The sequence below is a fragment of the Miscanthus floridulus genome, chromosome 14 (genome assembly GCF_019320115.1).
Source record: "Miscanthus floridulus cultivar M001 chromosome 14, ASM1932011v1, whole genome shotgun sequence".
NCBI classification, from domain to species: domain Eukaryota; kingdom Viridiplantae; phylum Streptophyta; class Magnoliopsida; order Poales; family Poaceae; genus Miscanthus; species Miscanthus floridulus.
In genome coordinates, this window is record NC_089593.1 from 22,517,221 (window position 1) to 22,539,018 (window position 21,798).

At 48.1% G+C, this 21,798-nt stretch overlaps 1 protein-coding gene across 1 annotated transcript; it reads left to right on the forward strand.

Moving 5' to 3' along the window:
• The first annotated feature begins 16,389 nt into the window (after window positions 1-16,389).
• LOC136503285 (DEAD-box ATP-dependent RNA helicase 27-like) lies at window positions 16,390-21,452 on the forward strand. The gene is made up of 12 exons (XM_066498413.1): window positions 16,390-16,972; window positions 17,208-17,393; window positions 17,683-17,868; window positions 19,078-19,161; window positions 19,267-19,308; window positions 19,391-19,480; window positions 19,766-20,077; window positions 20,228-20,266; window positions 20,349-20,453; window positions 20,653-20,721; window positions 20,789-20,914; window positions 21,115-21,452. Exons 1-12 carry the CDS (start codon window positions 16,538-16,540, stop codon window positions 21,292-21,294), a joined length of 1,854 nt encoding a protein of 617 aa, XP_066354510.1. The 5' UTR covers window positions 16,390-16,537; the 3' UTR covers window positions 21,295-21,452.
• The last annotated feature ends 346 nt before the right edge of the window (window positions 21,453-21,798 follow it).

Below are 21,798 nucleotides of genomic sequence, written 5' to 3' on the forward strand. Positions count from 1 at the left end.
TATCTGTGTCCTCCTTATGAACAATGGCAAATGCCAATGGGACAAGTTGGTCTTCTGAATCAGTTCCAATACATATAAACACTGTTCCTTCAAATTTTCCTGCAAGAAATGTGCCATCAATTGAGACAACGAGCTTGCAATGCTTGAATGTTTCGATGCTCTGGCCAAAAGCCCAGAATGCTCTACCAAAAACTTGCCTCCCATTCCTCGTTTCACCCTCCTTAGGCAAATACTCAAAGTGCATCCTAGGATTTACAACTTTCATTGCATTCAACATTATAGGAAGACGCTCATACGCTTGTTCTCAATCTCCAAATATAATTTTAAGTGCACGTTGCTTTGCCCTCCATGTTTTCCTATACTTGACATAATAATTGTAACGCAGGAAGATGATCTCAACCAACGCGGACACCATAATGGTTGGCAAATGCTTCACCACTGCGCATAATTGCCTAGCGATGAACTAGAATTAAGCTACAAATGGTTCTCTTATGCCTCAGCCGTGGCGCAAATATGTGGTTGCTTCACTAAAGTGATCTTCCATGCGCCTGCCTTTGTTTTCCTGGCGCATACTCTCCAACCACAATTTGGTTCTTCATAAGCAATAGTGTACCTTGACGCCTTGCATGAATTAATGACCTTGTATGGACGGTTGTGCACAATGGAGTACTCTTGCAACCATGTTTTCATGTGATCCATGGCAGCGAACAAAATGCCCTTCCTTATGATATTGCAACCACTACCACCAGGTACTGTTGTATCACTTGGTCCTTCATCAACTACTACCATATGCCCATGGCTAAGGTCCTCGAAATTAGGAACTAGTGGATCCCTCCTAGGAAACACCCTCCTCAATATCTCTATTTCCCTTTCATCAAGACGACGAACAGGACAATCATCATCAAAGTCTTCAGCTATTTCATCTCCAAAGGTTTTATTGTCTCCAGCTACCTCCATATCAAACTAGTTCATAGCCCTAGCATCGCCAAAGTCATCCTCCCCACTAAGATCAGCTTCTTCACTAATATCATCTATAATTAAATCATCACCACTAGCATCGTCCAAAGATTCTTCTCCATCAACAACTCCATAAGACTCATCATCATCATCACTACAATAATTGTCATCACCACTGCCTCCCAAATTGTCGTGATCAATTCCAACTCCGTCACAACAACCTTCATTACCCTCCGCCTGTCCTACCCCTTCAGTGCCGCTAGAGGATGGTTGTGTCAAAATTATTTCCTCTTCTAGTGAACGACCATTCTCTATGCGAACATCAAATGATGGGCATGCTTCAATGTTCTCAGTTCTACTGCCATACTCCTTAGTTACCACCAAATCCAAAGATCGCACTTTGGAGGCCAATACAACTACCTTGTAATCATTCCATTCGGACCCGCTTCTAATTTTGAGCAACCTCTTGATGCGTGGACCCTTACACGACCCAACATCAATGATCCCTTCAAACTTAACATGCACGTCTCCTTCGGACCAACCTGACCTTACTTTCACTCAGTCCACTAACTAGCTCAAAGATGGAGACTTAGAAAATATCAATACATCCTCAAACATGTCCCCAAATTCAACACTATTATCTCTTGTCCTAACAACACATCCTCCGTGGATGCAAGCTGTGGGAATATTAACCCCTATACCCTTACGGCTAAGCTTGGGCTGGCCCGGATCAATGGGTTCAGTCCACCCGAAAAACGACGTGCGGCTCGGTTCACCTGATCGGAGTTCCACACAAGGAATCAAGATGGATTTGGCGACCAAGCAGGATCCTGGTCGGTTAGAATAGGAATCCTTGTCCGGCCACATATGGCAATTGTAACTGACTAGGATTAGTTTCCGGATCTGTAACCCTGCCCCCCGGACTATATAAGGTGGGCAGGGGACCCCTCTAAAAAACATCTCTCATTGACATACAGCAATACAAATCAGACGCAGGACATAGGTATTACGCCTTTTCGGCGGCCGAACCTGGATAAAACCTCGTGTCTGTCTTGCGTCACCGTCTTGTTTGGGGCTTGCGCATCTGTCTGCCGATAATCTACTACCTTGGGCATACCCCTAGGTAGACTGCCGACCATATTTCGTCGACAGTGGCGCGCCAGGTAGGGGGTGTGCGTACTGCTCTCCAAGCAAACAAGACGGTCATCATCTCCGGCTCCATGGCTACGCCCAACGGCCTCACGTTCATCGTCGGCCAGATCACTTGGACTACCGGCCCTGGCGTCTCTATCGCCATGACCGCGGAGGAGGCGTGGATCCAACCCGCGTCGACGACTACTTCACCTGCATCGGCTACGGCTCCGACCACGGTGAACACGGCTCCGACCACGGTAAACACGGCTCCGACCACGACGAACACGGCTCCGACCACGATGGACCTGGCTCCGACCACGGTACATCTGGCTCCGACCACGCCCATAGCCACGCCGACAACCTGTCGTCCGCTTCCCCGCTACAGAGGAAAGCAGATCGACGACACCAACCTGCACGACTCCACCGATCGGGTCGGCATCAAACTCGCTGAAACCCTAGCTCTGGTAAGTACGATTCAAAGCCAACCTAATGAACAGGTAACAGCTCCCCACAACAGATCTATCCGACCGGCTCGGGCCAGTCGTCCTACACGGCTTGGAACAGATCTTGTGGTCGTATCTACTCCTGAGGGGCACTCCGCTCGTCGCCAGCCAGCCTTCGCGATGGGTCTCCGACTCTGCGAGTACGAAGTCCCGACGGAGAACCACCAGGTCCAGCCCTACGGCCTGCGAAACGCTGCCTCCAGCTACGCGTACAACCTACGACGCCGCTCGGACCTATGTTCTATCCACCGATCTCGGCCAAAGCCATGCAACATCGTAAACATGGTCCGGATTGAAGATTATCAAGAAGGATCCGTCCACACAGTCCGAGAGGGTGACTCCAGCTCCTCATCCGGCATCGCATCCAACGCATCTGTCCACACCGAGCTTCAGCGTCATGAAGATGAAGGCGTCAAATATGATCTGGATCTACCAGACCACGCCCCGGGTTTCCCCCAATTTCCACCTTTCCCGCCAAGACGAGGGGATTTGATCCACGTTGTCAGCAACGACGAGCCGCCAGCAGTTGGCGAAATAGAACAAGAAAAGACTGCACGCGAAGCACGCAATATCGACCGGTTTAATCGCCGGCAAATCGAAGTTGAAGCAGACCAGGAGGCACGACGCATAAGACTCCGACCTCGTGACCTCAACGATGCTTTCGATAGGGTGGGGGACAAACAGGTCTTCAAGACCCCAAGCGCCAACGTGGCCATCGCCATGGCAACAATGCAGCGGTTGCCCAACACTCCCGAGACCCAAGCAGTCCATGATGACATACAAGCTTATCTGACAGCTGCTATGGCTCAAACCGCGGAGATGAATCAAGCCCGGGCCCCATCCGTTTCTATCGAATCAAGCCACAGCCGCCAATACTCGAGTCGCTCACAGCCACTCAACCAACGTGGCTCGCGCAATAACGACCCATCAGACAACCGTCAAGGCGGAAACGGTGGTCATGATGGTGGTCGGGACGACAACCGCCGTCGGGAGGATAACCGCTACGACGTTCGAGACGACAACCGCCGAGATAACCGCGACAATCGCCGTGATAACCACGGTCGTAGGGCTAATCCAGATGGCAATCGAGATCGCCGCGATGGCAATAACGATCTCCGCCATTACCTCGGCGGACGTGATCTGCGCGCTCGCATCAACCAGAGAGCCGACGATCATGCATCCCATGAAAGCTATCGCCGTATGGAGTATGACACCGCCCACGGTCCGCCGGGTCTGAAGCAGTTCACTCCACACCTGCGCCAAGTCATATGGCCCAAGAATTTCAAGCTCGAGAAGCTTCAGAAGTACGACGGCAAGGAAAACCCCGAATTATGGGTCATGCTCTACGAAACTGCGTGCCGCTCAGCCATGGCCGACGAGCACGTCATGTCTAACTACTTCCCAGTCGCTGTTGGTCATGCAGGTCACCAATGGCTGGTTAGCTTGCCAGCGAACTATTTTGACTCTTGGCAGGAGCTCAGGCAGGCCTTCATCGACAATTTCATCGCTACTTGTGAACAACCCGGCAACAAGTACGATCTGCAGCGGATCCGAGATCGGAAGGATGAACCACTGCGCGAGTACGTTCGGCGTTTCTCGGAGATGCGCATCAAAGTCCCATCAATCTCCGACAATGAAGCAATCGAGGCTTTCATCACCGGCCTCCGCTTCCACGACGCCCTAAGAGACAAGCTCCTCCGGAAGAGACCCGAATCAGTCACAGCGCTTTTGGCCACCGCTAAGAAATACGCGGACGCTGACGACGCTAAAAAGATAATCGTTGAAGAAGCAGCAAGGGTTCCACGCTCCGACCACCCCCCACACCGCGACGATTACTGCGGCAATCGTGGTCGGAACGACAATTTTGACCATCGCAACCAGCGCAACGACTCCCGCGACCACCGTGATCAACGTAATCAGCGGCGCAACCGCCGTGACGATTACAGAAGCAAGCGCGCTCGGGAAGACGACGGCGAGGTCAATACCGTGAAAAAGGGCAGCGGACGTCGAAACTACGAGGACGACTACGCCAAAGCATTGAAAGGACCCTGCCAGCTCCATCCCAAGTCGAACCACACCATGGAGAATTGCCGCGTCCTCAAGACTATCTATACGCGTCAACAGGCTCCGGATACGTCCGACAAGCTTAACGACGCGGGGGGAACAGCGCAACGAGGACAACGACGACGACGATGCAGATCCTCGTCATAAATACGTCAAGCCGACTGATCACGTGCACACCATCATCGGCGGCAAGGTGTCCATTGAGACCAAACGAGAACGCAAGCTGCTCGCCCGCGCTTGCTTGAACGTGGCAAAGACCGACAACCTTCTCACCGATCCGCGGCTTCCTCCGTGGTCTCACCGTGAAATCTGCTTCAGCAGGAAGGACCAATGGGCCGCCATACCCGAGCCAGGGCGTTTTCCTCTGGTCCTCGATCCTTGTATCAACAAGGTTCAATTTGATAGGGTACTGATCGACGGCGGCAGCTCCATTGATATACTGTTCAAGAACAGCCTGCCCGCTCTAAAAATAGCCCAGGCGGACCTGAAGCCGTACGAGGCACAGTTCTGGGGCATTCTCCCCGGACAGAGCTCCACACCTCTCGGGCAGATCACGCTACCTGTGCAGTTTGGGACTCCGGACCACTTCCGCACCGACTACGTCAACTTCGTGGTCGCTGATTTCGATGGCACCTACCATGCTATTCTTGGTCGACCGTCGCTCACCAAGTTCATGGCCATACCTCATTACAGGTATCTAGTGCTCAAGATGCCCACTGAGAAAGGAGTTTTAACCCTCAGGGGTAACGTATATGCAGCTTATACCTACGAGGATGACAGCTTCAAAATAGCAGAGGCCCATGACCTCTCTATTCGCATGGCCGAGACCATGCTCGACGCTAAGAAGACCCCGGCCGACCACTTGGAGATCCCAGAGCTCAAGGCTCCGTGCAAGAACATCAGATCCAAGGAGCACAAGACGATCCAGCTGGTCGAAGGCGATCCCAGCAAAACGGCCCTCATCGGGGCCGACCTAGATCCCAAATAGGAAGACGCGCTCGTCAGGTTCTTGAGGGGCAACGTGGATGTGTTTGCATGGAAACCTTCCGACATGCCCGGTGTACCTCGGGACTTGATTGAGCACTCCTTAAATGTCAACAGCAAAGCCAAACCAATCAAGCAGAAGCTACGACGGTTCGCTCGCGACAAAAAGGAGGCAATTAGGGTAGAAGTTACACGGCTTTTGGCAGCCGGATTTATCAAAGAAGTGTATCATCCAGAATGGTTAGCCAACCCGGTTCTTGTACGCAAAAAGAATAATGAATGGAGAATGTGCGTTGATTACACCGATCTCAACAAACACTGCCCTAAGGACCCCTTTGGCTTACCTCGCATAGACGAGGTCGTAGATTCAACCGCCGGTTGCGAGCTGCTTTCCTTCCTCGATTGCTACTCTGGTTATCACCAGATCGCTCTCAAAAAGGACGACCAGATCAAGACATCGTTCATCACGCCTTTTGGCGCCTATTGCTACACGACTATGTCGTTCGGGCTCAAAAACGCCGGTGCTACCTACCAACGCGCTATACAGGCCTGCCTCAACGACGAGATAAAAGACGGCCTCATCGAGGCTTACGTCGACGATGTAGTTGTCAAAACCAAGGAAGCACATACCCTTGTTGACAATCTGGAACGCACCTTCGCAGCCCTTAATACGTTCCAATGGAAATTAAACCCAAAGAAGTGCATCTTTGGTGTCCCTTCTGGCATACTGCTCGGCAACGTCGTCAGTTACGACGGCATACGCCCTAACCCGGAGAAAGTCAAAGCTGTCTTAGACATGAAGCCCCCAAAAAAGGTGAAGGATGTCCAGAAGCTCACCGGTTGCATGGCTGCTCTAAGCCGTTTCATATCAAGATTAGGAGAAAAAGGACTACCGTTCTTCAAACTGCTCAAATCGTCCGAGAAGTTTGAGTGGTCGGAGGAGGCAGACGCTGCCTTCACGCAGCTGAAACAATACCTCACTTCACCTCCGGTACTTACTGCTCCCAGAGAAGATGAAACTCTCCTACTTTACATCGCGGCAACCGATCGGGTGGTTTCCACTACAATAGTGGACGAGCGCGATGAGCCGGGCCACGCCTACAAGGTACAGCGGCCAATTTATTTCATTAGTGAGGTACTCAACGAATCCAAGACCAGGTACCCGCAGATTCAGAAACTGCTCTACGCCATATTGATAACATCCCGAAAGTTGAGACATTACTTCGATGGATATCGTGTGGTGGTCATGACCGAGTATCCTTTGGGGGACATCATTCGCAATAAGGATGCGAACGGGCGCATCGTCAAATGGGCAATGGAGCTATGCCCCTTTTCCTTGGAATTTGCAAGCCGTACTACAATCAAGTCTCAGGCACTCGTCGATTTCATCGTCGAGTGGACAGACTTAAGCACGCCTACCTCTTCGGGATCCGACGAATATTGGACGATGTACTTCGACGGTTCTCTCAACATTGATGGTGCGGGAGCAGGAGTTCTTTTCGTGTCACCATCCAAGGAGCAGCTCCGGTACGTCCTTAGGATTTATTTCCCAGCATCTAATAATGCCGCCGAGTACGAAGCATGCCTGCATGGTCTACGCATTGCGATCGAGCTTGGAGTTAAACGTCTCTATGTCTACGGAGATTCGGCTCTAGTCATCAACCAACTCAACAAGGACTGGGACACGACCAGTGAAAAGATGGACGCATATTGCAAATCGATAAGAAAGCTGGAAGGCAGGTTCTATGGCATCGAGTACATACACGTGGTCCGGGACAAGAACCAAGCAGCAGATGCGTTGTCAAAGTTAGGATCATCCCGAGCCAAAATCCCACATGGCGTATTCATCCAAGACCTGCTCACGCCTTCCATTGAAGACGAAGATTCAACGACCAACAAAGTTTCAGACCAGCAATTAGTGGCTACGGTTCCGGCGCCAAGCACAATCGAGCCGCTTCCGACCACTCATGAGCCGGACTGGAGAACGCCTTTCATCAAGTACTTGACAGATGGTAGCGGTTATGCCGATCGAACAGAAAATGAGCGCCTGATGCGTCGTAGTAAGCAGTATTTGCTCGTCGATGGCAAGTTATGGCGCAAAAACGCTAAGGAGGAAATCTTGATGAAATGTATAACCCAGGAGGAAGGCGAGCACCTCCTAGACCAAATCCACTCTGGCTCCTGCGGCAACCACGCGGCCTCGAGAACACTGGTCGGTAAGGCTTTTCGAGCAGGGTTCTATTGGCCGTCAGCAGTGGCCGATGCAGAGAAGCTAGTCCGCCGCTATGAGGGTTGTCAGTTCTTCTCCAAGAGAATCCATGTACCAGCACATGAGATCCAGACGATTCCAGCCTCTTGGCCCTTCGCATGTTGGGGACTAGACATGATCGGGCCTTTCAAACCAGCTCCTGGGAAATTTACGTGCGTCTTCGTGCTAATTGATAAGTTTTCTAAGTGGATAGAATACATGCCTCTGGTACAGGCATCATCAGAGAAAGCTGTCGCATTCCTCGACCAGGTCATCCATCGTTTCGGCGTGCCCAACAGTATCATTACTGATCTGGGTACTCAGTTCACCGGGAACGCTTTTTGGGACTTCTACGATGAAAGGAGCATAGTTGTAAAATACGTCTCGGTGGCGCATCCTAGAGCTAATGGACAAGTCGAGCGGGCAAATGGCATGATCTTGGATGCGTTGAAGAAGAGGATGTACAGAGAAAATGATAAAGCTCCTGGAAGATGGCTCAAGGAGTTACCAGCCGTTGTCTGGGGCCTCCGAACTCAGCCCAGTCGTAACACCGGCGTCTCACCATACTTTATGGTTTATGGCGCTGAGGCAGTCCTTCCACCAGATATAGCTTTTAGATCAGCACGGGTAGAGAACTTCGATGAAGGCAAGGTCGACGAAGTACGGGAGCTAGAAGTCAATAGCGCAGAAGAGAAAAGGCTTGATTCCTGCGTACGCACGGCCAAATACCTTGCTGTTTTGCGCAGGTACTACAACAAGAACGTTAAAGAGCGTTTCTTCGTGGTCGGGGACTTAGTCCTGAAGTGGAAGACGAACCAGGCTGGTGTCCACAAACTCGCAACCCCATGGGAGGGACCCTACATGATCAAGGAAGTCACACGTCCAACGTCTTACAGGTTAGCTCATCTAGACGGCACGGACGTACCAAACTCATGGCACATCGACAAGCTTAGACGATTTTATGCTTAACTACTGAGATATGTACTCTACTTACATTTTCGATTTATTTTAATAAAGCAATTATGATTTCTCCGACCACTCTAATGTGTCACTACGAATTTTATGGATATTCTGACTTAGCCAGTACAAGCCGACCACCACTCCTTCTACGGTTTTCGGAGCAGGTCCTGTCTCTGGTTCCTCCCAACACGTGCACGGGATCCGCTCTCTACGTTGCGGGTGATTGGCAGGTCCCCCCTGGTTTGACTTGTCCGTGTCCACGTGTGCACAGGTCATGTTACCTCACACTCCGACCACATGCCAACCAGGGCCGCACAAACCCCTCGGGATGATGTGTCGAGCAAAACGGTACAACTAAACCGAACGTTAACACGTTCCCACTTAGTTACACCAACAAAAAATTTCAAGCTTAAACGCGTTTTGTATAAAGCAAACAAGCTTGTAATAATATACAGTTACGTTATTACAAGCTTGCCTGAAGAGGCTCAAGTTTACAATAACACAACTATGTCCTCCTTCTACAGCTCTAAGCCTATTACATTGGCTGGTCGGCGAGCAGGGCATTTACTGCTCGTCGCCTCTGATACCCTACTCGAGTCTTGAGGACTCTTAAGCTAATCAAGCTGAAGGAGATGGCCCCGCCGGTGCCTGGCTGGTCGAGACCGCAGGCTTCGTCGGTTGGCTTGCAGCCGACGGCATTTCCGGCTGACTTGTCGATGGCATACCCTGCACAGGTGTTGTCCCACCTCCGCACAGGTTAATATCGCCAATTATCTTTGACGACAAGTCCAGCTGGGCCGTCCGAAGTTCTTCGGCCTTGTCTGGGTCTATCTCCTTCGGGTACCCAGCCTCCAAGCGTTTGAGATCGATCAGGGGGTAGTGAGCACGCACCATGCTTAGCACATGGGCACCAGTGTACTCACCCGCCTCCTTCACGAAGTCTTGGAACCATCCCCATGCTTGCTTGCATCTCTCGACCAGTCCGAGCTGAGGCGTCCTTAGCTCTTCCTCAGTGAGCACCGGGTCGATAAGGTCGAGGACGGGCACAATGCCAGTTGCCATTTCTTGGCACCGCTTGCTCCACGTGTCCCGCTCCTCGGTGGCCTTAAGGCATTGTGCTTTCCAGTCGTCACGCTCCTTGATCACGGCCTCAAGGTGCCTCTTGGCATTGACTTTCAAAACTGAAAACAGTACAAGACATCAAACGTGATGATACGACAAGGCAATGTGGGCAATTGTATGAGAAAGGTGGTCTGGAGTGCTTACTTTTCAGGTCGTCCTTCATCCTGTTAGTGTGGTCTTGGAGTTCCGACTGGCGGCGTACCAGTTTCTCGTTGTCCTCCTTCAGGCGACCACATTCTGCAAGCGCACGGCTGTTCTCTCCCTGGAGGCGGGTCACTTCAGCTTCTAAACCTGCATTACATCTATTACTGTCAAAAACAAAACAACACAAGTCCCGCACTTGTTATGATACGGTGAACACTTACCTGTTTTCTCCTGTTTTTTGCTTTGGAGCTGGCCGACCAGGTTTTGGTTCTGTGCCTCTTGGTCTGTCTTCTCCTGGTCGGTGGCTTCAAGTTGGCGCCGTAGGCGCTCCACTTCAGCCGTCAGCTCCTTGTTGGTCATCACGATTCCTTCTATCTGGTCGAAGCACCTTTTGCGGTATCTTGCAGTTTTCATCAAGTCCTGCACACAGACAAGCCACGTCAGACAGTTCGACTACACAACAGGGTCAAGGACTAAAGCCAAATATACCTGGACTTCAGTCACCAGACGCTTGGCCACCCGTTCGACTCTTAAGGTCTCTTCGACCTCTGGGATTTCCTCGTGCATGACCCATTCGTCGTTCCGATAGCGCGATACATATACATGTTGTCGCCTATCTTGGGGACGGCCCAGGACTTCTTCTACTTCGTCCTCTTCAGCCTCCTGTTCGGGAGGCGGCACTGGTCCGGCGTTTGCAGACTCCACGACCACCACGGCTTTCCCACGAGCCGTCGCGTCGGTAACCATGTTCCGGGCAACTTCTGGCTGCTGCCCCTCGGCTAGATCCAGCTCCCTTGGCGCCGTGGTAACCGCCTTGTCAGGGTTCGTGCTTGGAGCACTTGTATTCTGCTCGGGGACCGGCGTCTGGTCGTCCGCCTGCTGAGACCCAGGCGGAGTCCCTGCCGTGGGCTCCTCCACGGCTGGTTGCTGAGCAGTTGGTCCCACCGTTGTTGGTGAGGACGTTCCGCACCTAGCTAGCTGGTCGGGGTTTTCGGTGGACTGAGATCTAATGAGTTCAGAGGCAAATTTAAACGACAATAGCATCCAGTACAAAATGCTAAGTTTACATCAAAAATATGGATACTTACAGTTTCGATTTGCGGAAGGATGTGGCGAAGGAACGTCTCCTCGACCGTCCCTGCTCAGCTTGCTCGGCAGTTCCCACCGGGATTTGATCAACCTCCGGTACGGGCGTCGGAGTATGATGCGGCATGTTCCCTTCGTCCGTCCTCTGTGCAGCAGTGGTCGGTGCTGTGACCACTGCTGGTCCAGAGGAGCCACCCTACTCTGTCAGTCCCACCTGCCTTCTCCTCTTTCGGGGGACGAGCCGGAAGATGTCAGCATCCTCTGCTTCGTCGTCCGACAGGGGGAAGATGGCTTGGCGCCGTTTGCTGGCAGCCGGACGCTTGCCAGCGGCTCTGGTCGAGGCGTCTTCTATGGTCTCGAGTACCGCCCAGTGAACGTCGTCGGTCCTGGTGCTGGTCTGGGCGGCTAGGCCGGTAGCTTGTGGCCATTCTACACCAGGGGGAGGCGACACGAACACTCCCGCCCGGTCACGGCCATTATACTGTGACACAAAATGAAGGAAAAGACAGTTATTTTCTTGATACAACATGACTCTACAGTTAAAAGGAAACGTCATTTACCTTTGGGGGAGGTCGAGCCAGCTTGAAGGCGTGCTCGATGGCGTTCAGTGCAACATAATTCGGATCGGCCAGATTGAACAGCTCTCCAATCCTGGCCTTGATCTCCGTTTTATCGAGCGGCTCTTTCCTGGTCCTTGTCGGATCCGCGCCACCTTGGTATTCGAAGCCAGGATGAATCCTTTTCTGGCATGGCTGAATTCGTCGGCTAATGAAGTTGCCGACCACGCTCGGGCCATCAAGCCTTCCCCACGGGATCATCCCGAGCAGTTCGGCTATCTGTTCCAAGTTCTCGGGCTTCTCCGACCAGCTGTTCTTCTTCTCTGGAATTAGCCCCACGTCGCACAAAGTGATGGTGTTCGGCTCTTCACGGATGTAGAACCATTTCTTGTACCACTCGTCCAATGAGGTGTTCCAGGGACAGTGCAGGTATTGGGCTTTCATGCCGTCACGCAAGTTCAGATAGACGCCTCCGGCGATCTTCAAGCCACCACTTCCCTTTTTCTGAAGGCAAAACAGGTGGCGAAAGAGGTCGAAATGGGGCTGGAAGCCACCATACGCCTCGCAGAGATGGATGAAGGTAGAGACGAGAAGAATCGAGTTGGGATGCAGATTGCAAATCCCAATCTCGTAGTATAAGCAGAGACCCTGAAGGAAAGGGTGCACTAGAATCCCAAAACCCCGTTTGAAGAAATCTTCAAAAACCACAATTTCACCTGGTTGTGGATCGGGGAAGCTTTCTCCTTCGGGTGCACGCCATCCCGCAAGTGCCTTGTTGTGGAGCACTCCCATGGCGACGAGGTCCTCGATGGTCTGCTCGTTGCTCCGCGACTTCCACCATTCCTTCGCCATGACCCCGCCTTTCTTCTGGGCGTCTCTCTTCGCCATTAGTTGGTCCTTACTAAGTGGGTGGATGCGGGAGACCGAGGGGATTGGTGATGATTTTTGGGGGAATAGGGTTCGGCAGGAGGAAGAAGAAGGTTGCGGCGGCGGATGACAATGGGGAATGGTGAGGGTAACTTACCAGACCTACATTATATAAAGCAAAAGGGCACCGTCGTTTCGTTCGCCCGAGAATATTGGGAGTCGTGCGCACGCGCCGCAGACGGTTGTTCACACGACCTCGAAATCTACGCCAATAAACGCGCTCCTTCGTTAACAGTGTACGCGCCTCTTCGTTGATGGTGTAAGAGGGCCCACACTGACACACCTCAATACAGGTGTCAACCGACTGTTTGCCAAAAAAAAAAAGAAGACAGAATGACGTACTATACCTATTTACTTTTTCGACCAGACGTGTCAGACTGGTCAGATTGGACTTGGCAGAGAGTGGAGAAAAATAAATACACCAAATAATAGTAGAAGCAGCGCACGCGATCGTGGATTTGCCCTGACCACTACTGTGCTCGGGGACTGCCCTGACCACTACTATGCTCGGGGACTGCCCAGACCACTACCGTGCTCGGGCACTGTCCGGATCACTTTTGTGCTCGGGGACTGCTCCGACCACGGTTGTGCTCGGGGACTGCTCCGACTATTATCGTATTCAGGAGCTGCTATGACAACCGCTGTGCTCGGGGACTCTCCCGACCACTTCTTGGAGTTTTGCTCTCCTCAGCTACATGTGATTTGTACTCACATACAGTTGAGAGACATTTATTTGGACTTTGCTACAAGGCTCATACTTCGCCTTCCAGCAAGCTTGGCGACTACGTCGGTACGATGCAAATGCCGGTGTGTTTTGTTTGGCATGTACGGCAATTGGATTCTTAACTTCAGCGGAGTTTCTTTTTTAGACCCTGGCACCACATGCCTGTGTCACCTACTACCAGGCTCGGGGACTAAGTGGGCACACTTCATCTTGCGGTGAATGTGTTTGTTTAAATCGACCCCGGTGCTTTGAATGATTAAAAGGATTATTAATATGCTCGGGGACTGCCCCGACCACTGCTTGAATAATGGTTCTCCTTGGCTACATGTGATCTGTACTCACATACAGTTAAGAGACATTTCTTTAGACCTTGCTACAAGGCTCATACTTTGCCTTCCAGCAAGCTCGGGGACTACGTCGGTACGATGCACCTGCCGGTGCATCATGTTTGCCTGTACGGCAATTCGGTTTTCAACTAAACTATGAATTCTTTTTAGACCCTGGCACCACGTGCCTACGTCACCTCCTACCAGGCTCGGGGACTAAGTGGGCACACTTCACCTTGCGGTGAATGTGTTTGTTTTTCGACCCCTACGCTTCTGATGTTCAAGAATGCTATGCTTCAAGACCACTTACATTTCTTTTCAGAAATACAAGTGGGCACACTTCTCAGGACAGAAATCTTTTCTTTTTTTTATAAGAGCACCATACATTCTTCGGACAACCTACTTCTCCGGTGATGACGGTGGTCGGAGGCGTCAAGGTTCCAAGCCTCGCTTGTCGGAGAAGGTGAAAATGGCGTGTCGCAGCATAATACATGATGCTCGGGGACTAGCTGTGGGGGTATTAACCCCTATACCCTTACGGCTAAGCTTGGGCTGGCCCGGATCAATGGGTTCAGTCCACCCGAAAAACGACGTGCGGCTCGGTTCACCTGATCGGAGTTCCGCACAAGGAATCAAGATGGATTTGGCGACCAAGCAGGATCCTGGTCGGTTAGAATAGGAATCCTTGTCCGGTCACATATGGCAATTGTAACTGACTAGGATTAGTTTCCGGATCTGTAACCCTGCCCCTCGGACTATATAAGGCGGGCAGGGGACCCCTCTAAAAAACATCTCTCATTGACATACAGCAATACAAATCAGACGCAGGACGTAGGTATTACGCCTTTTCGGCGGCCGAACCTGGATAAAACCTCGTGTCTGTCTTGCGTCACCGTCTTGTTTGGGGCTTGCGCATCTGTCTGCCGATAATCTACTACCTTGGGCATACCCCTAGGTAGACTGCCGACCATATTTCATCGACACAAGCTCACTAATTTATCCATCTACAACCATCACACAACAAATATTGTCACATATCATCATCTCATAATTCAAACTAGACAAAATTATCAAATAATGATATGCAACGAGTGAATCAATAACATTTCAAACTACAGCTGCCAATGCATTACAATCAACACAATGCAAACAACAATTTGATAGGATTCGATATTTCCTACACATAACCCATCATTCTACATGTCATGGTCAAATATTTACCAATAATAGCACATCTGCTTTTTTCTTATAACCTCCTAACCCACCGCTATCAACAAAACCCTAGTGCCAAGTGACAAACTACAAGTGAAACTAATCAAAACTACACAACTCATTCAAAAATATCATACCGCATCTAAATCTAAACCAAGAATTTCACATATACTTGAACAACCATAAAATACCACCGTACCCAACATTCTACAAGTATCCAACCAATGCAACCCATTCCAACAGGACAAAGTAGGGGAGGGCAAGGGCCATTACCTCGGGGAATCGTCCTCAAGCCGAATTCGGCCGCCGTAGTGAACCAATAGGGTAGTTAAGGTTCGTGGGGGGCGGTGAGGAGAGAGAGAACCAGTGGCGGGATGAAAGAATGGAGAAGGGAGGTGAGAAAGAAGGGGGTCGCGGGCTTTAAGTGGCCAAACCTCGGCGCTAAGTCGACCCGCGCCGAGTTCTGGCCATGGGTGTTAACTGAGCCCACACCTAGGGTTCGGGCGTGGGGCGCGGAGGAAACAGAGAGGCATCGGGAAAAAGAATGAGGGAGAGGAGGAAGGAGAGGGACGCGCCGGTTAGATGCCCACAGCTCGGAGCTGAGTCGTTCCACACCGAGGTCTGGACCTCGGCGCTGAATCGTCTGACGCCGAGCTCGGTGGGCCCAACTGCCTACGAACCCTACTGTTGATGACATGGCCTAACCTCAGTGTCCACTGACACAGCGCGGAACTGCATACCACTGTGTGATGCTCTGATACGCCGTGGTTGTGGTCTATTTTTAGCAAATGTTCCGACATGGTTTATTTGTAAAAATTGTTTTTAAAAAGGATCAAAATGCAAAAATTTTACGGGACGGCGTCTCTAGGAAGGACAAGGTCGAGGAGGATTCCAGAGACATCGTCCTTTATTTTTTTTGATCGGGACGTCGTCGTCCTTATCAAGGCTGGTAGCAGAACAGTGAAACAGCACCCCACGGGGACCGTTGGATGGCCAGATCGGAGAAGAAGAAGAAGATTAGCTGTATTACATACCTTTCTTCAATTCAAAGCAAGAACTCACCAAATTGTTCTGAACCCTGTCCACCGTCGTCGCGTCGGCGTTTGTGTCGTGCTGGAATGATCCTCATCTTCACTCCCGTGGTTACGTCGGAGTCGTCCTTCCAATCCTGAATCTCATTGATTTGTGTGAGGAACAAGAACGAGATCTGGAAAAAGTTTTAGATCCAAGGTTCCCGACGTGAGAAAAAAATTGGATGCATACAGTATCCAATAATCTTTTTCCCCCACTTCAAAGTTTATTAATCTTTTTTTAGCACTATGTGGACACACAAGTTTAAGGATCGGTATGGATTTGACTCAGTTGTTGTGGAAAACACGCACAAAAGGCTCACCGCTATTGTTGGGCCGGTCGGGCACGCTTCCATGGACCGCGGCAGTTTGTTCTTGATCGGCCCACAAGCCGGCTTTGCCGTTATTATATATACACACACATACGAGCCGCCGTAGCGAGCCGCCGCCGCCGCTGCCTCTACCCAACATCTGCAACCCTAGCGCCGCCGCCGCACGCCGCCACCGCCCGCCGCCATCATGTACCGTTCGACTTTAGCCGGGCTGAGTCCTGCAGCCCCCGGCGCCTCCATGTACCTGAGCTCATGTAGCCGCTTGGCCCAGCCGTCGAAGAGCCCCGTTGCTCTGCCGGAGTCGGGAGAGTCGATCAACGACGCCGCCCGCGTGGAGGGGGAAGGGGAGCGGAAGAATGAAAAGGGGAATGGGATGGAGAGTATGGCGAGGGAGAAGAAAAATACACATGAAAAGGAGGAGATTCGCAAGGGGATGCGGAAGCAGAAGCGGGACGAGGATGAGATGGTGATGGAAGAGAAGGAGAAGATCGCAAAGAAAGAGGAAAATGTGAAGAAGGGCAATGGTGGAGGAATTCTGACTAACAAACTTTTCTCAGAGCTCTACATATCCGAGCTCACTGCCAAGGCGATCAGAGAGATGAACTACAGCCACCTCACCGAGGTCATTCTCGCCTACGCCTATATATTTGCAATTGCATCGTTTTTTTCTGGATATGTATTTCTGTTCTCGGTGCATTTACATAACTACATATAGTTGAATATTTGTGCGAATGATTGCGTTAGTTGAATATTTGTGCGAATGAATGCGTTATGTGTGCTGATCTGCTCTTTGCTTCACTATTTGATTCTGGCATCACTGTAATGGCATGTATGCGTGGTTCTTTTCATGATTGCAGATTCAAGCTAGATCAATACCGCATCTCATGCTAGGTAATGATGTGCTGGGTTCAGCCAAAACTGGCTCAGGGAAGACCCTTGCCTTCCTTATACCAGCAATTGAACTGCTGCACAAAGCGTGCTTCATGCCAAGGAACGGAACTGGAGTTATTGTAGTTTGCCCAACAAGGGAGCTTGCTATCCAGGTATATGCATGACGCTACAGTATTAATATTTAATTCCATTTTACATGTTTTGTGACTATTCAACTTGCTTTGAATAAAACAATCAAAATCAGATATACCGACTGAGATAAGACTATCCTTTTCTGAGATAAAACTATCCTTTTCTGAGATAATGCTGCTTAAATATAATGCATAAAAGAGACTGTTTTATGTCCTGTATCTAAATGTTGGATGTTTGCTGAAATTTCGTTTGTAGGGCCTCACACTTGAGTATCCCTAATTATGTGTTTCATTGATTCTTTTGTGCTAGACACACAATGTTGCCAAGGAATTAATGAAGTATCACTCACAAACTCTTGGTTATGTAATTGGTGGCACTAACATGAGAAATGAAGCCAATCAACTTGTGAAAGGGATCAATCTCTTAGTTGCAACTCCAGGCAGGCTTCTGGATCATCTGCGAAATACTAGTAGTTTCAACTACAAAAGGCTACAGGTAAAGACATTTTGGCTACTATCATTTTTTCCAATCTTCAAGGAAATACTTCTGTTGAAATAGTGTGCATATTTTAATTATCACATTAAATAGCAAATACAGCCAGTAATTTCATACTTATCTACTCTACTTGCATTTCAGTCACCTGATTACTCCCTCTGTCCTGAAATGTAAGGCATCCAAGTTTGCCTTAAGTCAAACTATGCAAAGTTGGACTAAATTTGTATAGAAAAGTATCATCATGTCCAACATCGAAGATGTACATTATGAAAATGCATATTATGATGTATAAATGTTAATTCTTTTCTATAAGCTTGGTCAAAACTGGCATAGTTTGACTTAGGAAAAACTTGGGTCCCTTATATTTCAGGATATATATATATATATATATATATATATATATATATATATATATATATATATATATCAATATTTGTGTTTGTCTTCCACTTTGTTACCCATGACTGGAAGTCTACCTGTTAATATTGAATTAAGTATAAATGAAATTCCAGCATACATTATGCAATGTATATGCAAAATTGTATAAGCTAATGGTTTCTATTTTTTTTATAAAATCATTAATTCATCATTAGCCATGTTATGTGGGTTGTTAAGCCCATGGGATATATTGTTATTATTTTGTAAAACGAATCGGGAACTAGTTGCCATGAGTAGAATTGTTGCATCTGTATATAATTTTTTTCTTCCATATCTGTCATGAATACTTTCTTTTCTGATGAAATGAATAAATAATTGCACAAATATATTGTTGGGAAGGGGTGGAATCGATTATGTCTGGCTCATGTTCAATGGGTCCTGTTTGGCGTTATATTATTTTTTATTTTGTGTAAAACGAATTAAGTGGGAACTAGTAGAAGTCTTGCATCTGTAGATAATTTTTTTTCTCCCATATCTGTCATGAATACTAAATTTTACTTCTAATGAAACGAATATATAATTGCACTGTAAATATATTGTCTGGCTGGGGTGGAATCGATTGTGCTGCCCACTCATAGCTTGGCAAATGCAATATCTTGTTAGCTGCGTTGGGCTGCCCCATGGACAAGTCCAGGCTTGCTGGCTCATGTTCAATGGTCCTATTTCTCAGGAAAATGACATTGAATTTCATGAAAATTGCTGCTTAAGCAGTGGATGTAATTACTGACCTACATGTACCCTATTTTTGACATGGCTATTTGTATGTTGCAGTGCCTTATAATTGATGAAGCTGATCGCATACTTGAGCAAAATTTTGAAGAGGATATGAAACAAATATTTAAACGACTCCCTCAGGTATGTGATAATCTGACAACTTCATTTCATATGCAGAGTGCAGCATTTAACTTTTGTACTGAGATTACTGTATTTAGTTCTCAATTTGTTATGCATCATATGCAGGATAGGCAGACTGTTCTTTTTTCTGCCACACAGACTCAAAAGGTTAAAGGATTAGCATATTCAATCTTGTCCCTATTTTTGTGTCTGTGCCATTGCTTATTGCTTATGTGTTTTGATCCCATAGGTTGTTGAATTTGCGAATTTTACGTTTGGGCAAAATGAAGAAAGACAAAGGAAACTTGTTTATGTTGGAGTTGATGATTCTAAATTAAAGGTGTGGACTGCTTCACCATGCTGTTCCAACTCTATTTTAAAAAAAGGACGTACCCAGTGTAGAGAGCTCCCGCTCTGTGTGGGGTCTGGGGAAGGGTGTCAGTGGCAAGCCTTACCCTCGCTTGTGCAATGCGAGGAGACCGCGACTCGAACCCAGGACCTTCCGGTCACAGGCGGTAAGACTCTACCACTTGCACCAGGCCTACCCAGTGCAGAGAGCTCCAACTCTATTTTAAAGATTTTTTTAATTTATTTTGTATGAGAAATAATTGTGATGCTCTTACAGCCTACTGTTGAGGGCTTGCAGCAGGGTTACTGTGTCATTCCTAGCGAGAAAAGGTTTCTGGTTCTGTATGCATTCCTAAGAAGGATGCAGCATAGGAAGGAGGATGTGAAGGTCATGGTGTTCTTTTCATCCTGTAGCTCAGTCAAGTTCCATGCAGAATTTCTAAATTTCCTTGGGATAGGGTGTTATGATATCCACAGGCAGCAGAAGCAGCAGAAGCGAACTAGTACCTTCTTCCAATTTTTGAAGGAGAAAAATGGCATCTTATTATGCACAAACGTGGCAGCTCGTGGGCTCGATATTCCTGATGTGGTAAGGTTTTGACCTGTGTTTTTATATCATTTGTACCACTTCTTTCTGTACCCCTCAGTAACCTAAGGATCGTTTGTCTTGTTTAGGACTATAATTTTACCACTTCTTTCTGTACCCCTTAGTAACTTAAGGATCGTTTGTCTTGTTTAGGACTATATTGTGCAATTTGATCCTCCAGATGACCCAAAGGTAAGTGGTTCTGAACCTTCCTAAATAAGTAAGTTATCTAATTTCTCAAATTTGCTAACTTACATTGGAATTTAATTTGTAGGATTACATTCACAGGGTTGGTCGTACTGCCCGAGGTGACAAAGGCAAAGGAAGTGCATTATTGTTCTTACTACCGGAAGAACTGAAGTTTCTTATTTACCTACAGGTAATGTCCCCTTCCCTCTCTTCTCCCTCTATATTAATAGGAACCTCTTAGTATATGGTCAAAATAGTTGTGGAAGGTAGTGCTTCGAAGTATTGATATGTTTAGTATCTTTTTAGGATTTTTTCATCTCCAATTATGATTCTCCAAATAGTAATCATAATTGTATAGTCGGAGTAACACATTCAATGTTTGCCTGCAGGCAGCCAATATTTCTCTGACTGAATATGTTTTCAGTGAAAAGCATGTGCCAAAATCGCAATCACAACTTGTGAGTTGTCTCTTTTTCAATTCAGTCTTTTTGTTTTAATGTGTATTTAACTTGAGTTTTGGAGCAGGAGAACATTGTTGGGGGGAATTACTTCCTAAACCAGTCTGCGAAGGAAGCCTACAGGTCCTACCTTTTGGCTTACAACTCACATTCTATGAAAGACATTTTTTATGTCCATCAACTTGATCTCAAGGTACATAATTGTGAATTTATTTCTTAGACCTTGTTTTGTGTGCATTTATCTTTGCTCTAGCTATTATATTTAATATTTGATGTTGCCAAGCACACAATGAATGCAAAATGCAAATTGTCTGTTTTCTAAGTAGTATTCTTTTTTTGGTTGGGTTCTTTTTTTGGTTGGGTGGCTGTGTCTAATTCATTGATGTCTTTCAGAAAGTTGCTGCATCTTTCTGTTTCAAGAACCCTCCTAAAGTCAATCTGGACCTGGACAGTAGTGCATCTAAACACCGAAAGATGAGGAAAGTGGACGGTGCAAAGAGGCATGGAATTGGTCCTTCGAACCCCTACGGAAGGAGAGGCTGTTACGATTCGATGCAGTTGGCAAGATTCTAGAAAGGATATTAGTAGGAGATAAGTTCCGGTGTTGGAAATTACCATGTCATCTAAATATTGTGTTGTGTTTGAATCTAATTTATGTTAAATTAAATTTCAAAAACATGAATGATGTTTTGTGCTCTTAAAATGAGTGTAATGATTACATTTTATGGTTACATTGCTTTCTGTTCTCTTTATTCTAAATTATAGCATTCTATAAATTAGGAGACATATTATGCTTTTCTAGATACATAGCATATGCTATGTACTTAGATATATTAGCTATGTACTTAGATATATTAATGAGTATGGCCTTAGATATACACTGTGATGTAGTTAAAGTGATTGTATTTACCAAAGACAACGTCTACAAATTTGGAACCCTCGGTTTGGAATGAGCTCAGCAGAATTAGGATTGAAATGAGCTGTCCTCAACTCTCTAGTGGGACCCATTAGTGAGCACGAAATGGAAAGTGTCCTCAGTAGAGAAGGGCCAACTCCACTCACTCTCTCACCCCCCCC